Source organism: Carica papaya, chromosome 1 (assembly GCF_054855325.1).
Source record: "Carica papaya isolate Zhongbai chromosome 1, ASM5485532v1, whole genome shotgun sequence".
Lineage (NCBI taxonomy): Eukaryota > Viridiplantae > Streptophyta > Magnoliopsida > Brassicales > Caricaceae > Carica > Carica papaya.
In genome coordinates, this window is record NC_142309.1 from 19,818,609 (window position 1) to 19,822,097 (window position 3,489).

At 31.2% G+C, this 3,489-nt stretch overlaps 1 protein-coding gene across 1 annotated transcript; it reads left to right on the forward strand.

Moving 5' to 3' along the window:
• The first annotated feature begins 1,967 nt into the window (after nt 1–1,967).
• On the forward strand, nt 1,968–2,915 carry RAS1 (RESPONSE TO ABA AND SALT 1). Its single transcript, XM_022054720.2, has one exon. The coding sequence runs from the start codon at nt 2,110–2,112 to the stop codon at nt 2,842–2,844; it is 735 nt and encodes a 244-aa protein (XP_021910412.2). The 5' UTR covers nt 1,968–2,109; the 3' UTR covers nt 2,845–2,915.
• Nucleotides 2,916–3,489: the final 574 nt, after the last annotated feature.

The window sequence follows — 3,489 nt, forward strand, 5'->3', positions numbered from 1 at the left end:
TAGTATATGCTTTTTTTTGTTCGCGTTTTATTTAGTAGCGTCCACGTTTTGTCACATTCTGTGGGAGATAAAGAGTATAGGTGTCCCATGATCATATAAAAACAAATAATTAATCGTATAATTAACTAATTAATTAAAAATAAACTTATTAATTATTATAAGTAGTGTGGTACAATAACATAGTGGGGTTAGTGAATAAGATTGGCACATTGATTAAAGCATTTGCCTTTCAATTCAAGACTTGGCTTTATTCATTATCTGCTGTCAAATGACCCTGTGTAGGTGAGGTATCACATCTTGGTCACCGTGACTTTAGTTTTCCCTTTCGGCTCCTTTTTTTTTTTTTTTAATTTTTAAATAAAATAAAGAAACACGACAATTTAAGTTGTTCCACAATTTTTTAAAAAATAATAATTAGATATAAAGATTTTTTTTTTTTCTGAGTAAGTACTAAATAATAAATAATCAAAAAAACACTGAGTACATAATATTTTCATTTTCTGGGATCAAACCCAGACTTTAATTTAAAAAAGTTAGAACCAAATTTTAACATGGTTCAAAATTATGAAACTACAACAACAAATTAACTATTAGTATTTAGAACATAATTATTACTTTTTTTTTTTATTACTTTAAAAAAAAAAAACTAATTGTAAATGGGGGGTTATTATTTCGCACTTGCGTGCGTGCTGTGTGTATAGATATGTATGCGTGTGTGTGGACATGTGAGAAGATTACGTGGGTAGTACCAGAAATCTGGACTTTACAAAATCGCACGTGAGAGATGTCAGTTATTAGGCTCCACGACAAAGTTAATTATCTCACTTCGTATTATTCTCTGCTTGCTTATTATTTATAACAATTTCCCAAAAATTAATTTTGGTAATTGCAAATTTACCACTTACTGATGGAAAAAATCATGCTGTAGACATTCTAGGCACTTCAGCCCCATTTCCATGCTGTAGAATAACCTTGTTGCTTCGGGACAACATAACATGAACAGTTCCAGAACTTTGAATAAAATAATTACATGGGTAAAATTTTACTAATAAAATTATGAAATTTCAGTATTAATTTATATAGAAATTATAAACTTTTACAATAATGTTTTTAAAAACATTATGATTTGAATTTAAAATGGCCCATAAATTAAAGCCTAATTTTCAAACAACGAGGAGTGGGAGCCCAGAAAGTGAACGTGGGATATCTTTTCTTTCTTTCTAAAGTAATAATAAAACAGTTTATTAAAATATATCTGTTTATTTTATTCACCAAAAAGATTTAAATTTATAATTTTGGTTATTTTTGAAAAATAAATTTTAAGGGTTACATCTTTTTAATTTATACTAATAATTTAGGTAATTATTATAATGTCAAAAACACGTATTTTTCTGTAAATATCTAGAACAAGAATCACATAATACTTTTTATTATATACCTAACCGTAGGACAAAAAATAAATTTTTATTATGCACCTGACCATATAGGACAAAAATTAATTATATTACTATATTTAATCTTACACCTCAAATTTGAGAAACCAAAAATAAAATAAAAATAAAACTAAGGGAACATATTTTGAGTTCCAATGCATATATGTTCTTGAATATTTGAATATCCTATTCTTTAAAAAAAAAATGATATATTATATACTAAGAGACATGATATATATATATATATATTTTTTGTTAAATTCATAATATTTCATTTAAATAAAAATTTAACTCACTAATAAATTAAATTTTATATTTAATAAATAAAATATTATAAATTAATTGACACTAATTAATAATATATTCATAGAGTGACTACGTTTATCTTTTAAATACAATCAAACTTGTAACTTTATATTAGTAATAAATAATTTTTTTAATTTTCATAACTCGAATTTTCATCTTATAATCTATAACTATTAACTTAAAATTTTAAAGGCCAAGTCTTAAAACTACAAAAATGTGTCACTTGATTTTAACAAGGCTTTTCCGGGGGCGAGCCGTGTCAGTCCTGGAAGCGTCCCGAGTCCTCCTCACCGCCATATCCATTGGCCACAGCCTTTCAGACCAAGCAACAGTGCATTTTACACTGGCGACTTATATATACACATTCCCAATGGTCGTCAACTTATCCAAGTTCATCCCTCCAATGCCTAATTCCCCAGAAAGCTTCACAGAATTCCACAACGTCTGGCTCATTCGTCTAAAAGATTTCGTCGATCAACTCCTGCTCGCGGCCGCACCGGATCATAACCCGCAATACGCCACCGAAGAGCAGCAGAGACGCTTGATCGACAATGTGATGTCTCATTACCACTACTACTACCAAGAAAAATCAAGGGTTGCCAGAGAACAACCCTACCTGTTCTTCGCTCCTCCATGGATGACTTCACTGGGGACCTCCCTGCTTCTCTGGGTTGGTGGCTTCAAGCCGGCCACGATTTTCAATCTGATCGCAACCTCCGTTAATGACTTGACTGCAGAGCAGGAACGGAAGTTGGAGATGGTGAGGAAGCAGACGGTGGCGGCGGAGAGGGAGTTGGAGAATGAAATGGCAATAATTCATGAGAGTGTGGCTGCGCCGCCGCTTATGGGTCTGGTGCGGCAAATCGGGATGGAGAAGGTCGGGAGGCAGAGGTCAGCGGTTGACCAGGCGATGGAAGTGTTGAACCATTCGATGCGGACGGTGCTGGAGACTGCTGACAAGCTACGGGGACGAACGATGAGGAAGACGGTGGAGATTATGAGTTCGATTCAGACGATTAAGTTCTTGGCCGCCGCCGGGGAGATGCAGCTGAGAATTAGGAGATTAGGACTAGAAAGAGACCAACACAGAGCTTCTTCCTCCTAGTACTATATTACTTGTTAAAAAGATAAATACATTTTAATTAAATTTTACTAAAATTCAAAAATATAATAAAAGATATATTTATTTTAATATAAAAAATATATGGATCAGAGATCAAACAATTGTGAATCATAAAATAAAAGGGCTTAATACAATTCCATTCGCATTAAATCTTCAGTTCAATTTAGCCCACGGCCCATAGTTTGGTAGTTTTATTGAATATTTGCATAATAATAAACTTAAAATGAATTTTTACTTTACCATTACGTGTAAATCTCTATATATTAAATATTTACATATTTATTTCAAATTTTATAATCTTCGAAAAAAATCAAATTTAACTATTTTGCTCAACTAAATTTATTATTAGTGTCCATTAAGACATACTTAATGGCCACTTTTTCATCACAGAATTTGCACAAAGATGGTAAATTTTTTTTTTAGTTCATAAATTTAATAATTTAATTATATACACACACCAATCATAATACAATTTATCAATAAAAATACATAAAAATATATAACCAAACTCAAAAATAAGTTCTTAATAGGGTGATTGATCATAGATGCTGTAAAATATTTTTACATTTTCCTTCAAGAATTATGTGGAGTCTCGTTATTTCTTTGCCAGCATGCACCAATTGACTA

Bases quoted from the DNA above. Each gene is read 5' to 3' on its own strand.
- RAS1 (XM_022054720.2), top strand. From the start codon at position 2,110: ATGGTCGTCAACTTATCCAAGTTCATCCCTCCAATGCCTAATTCCCCA.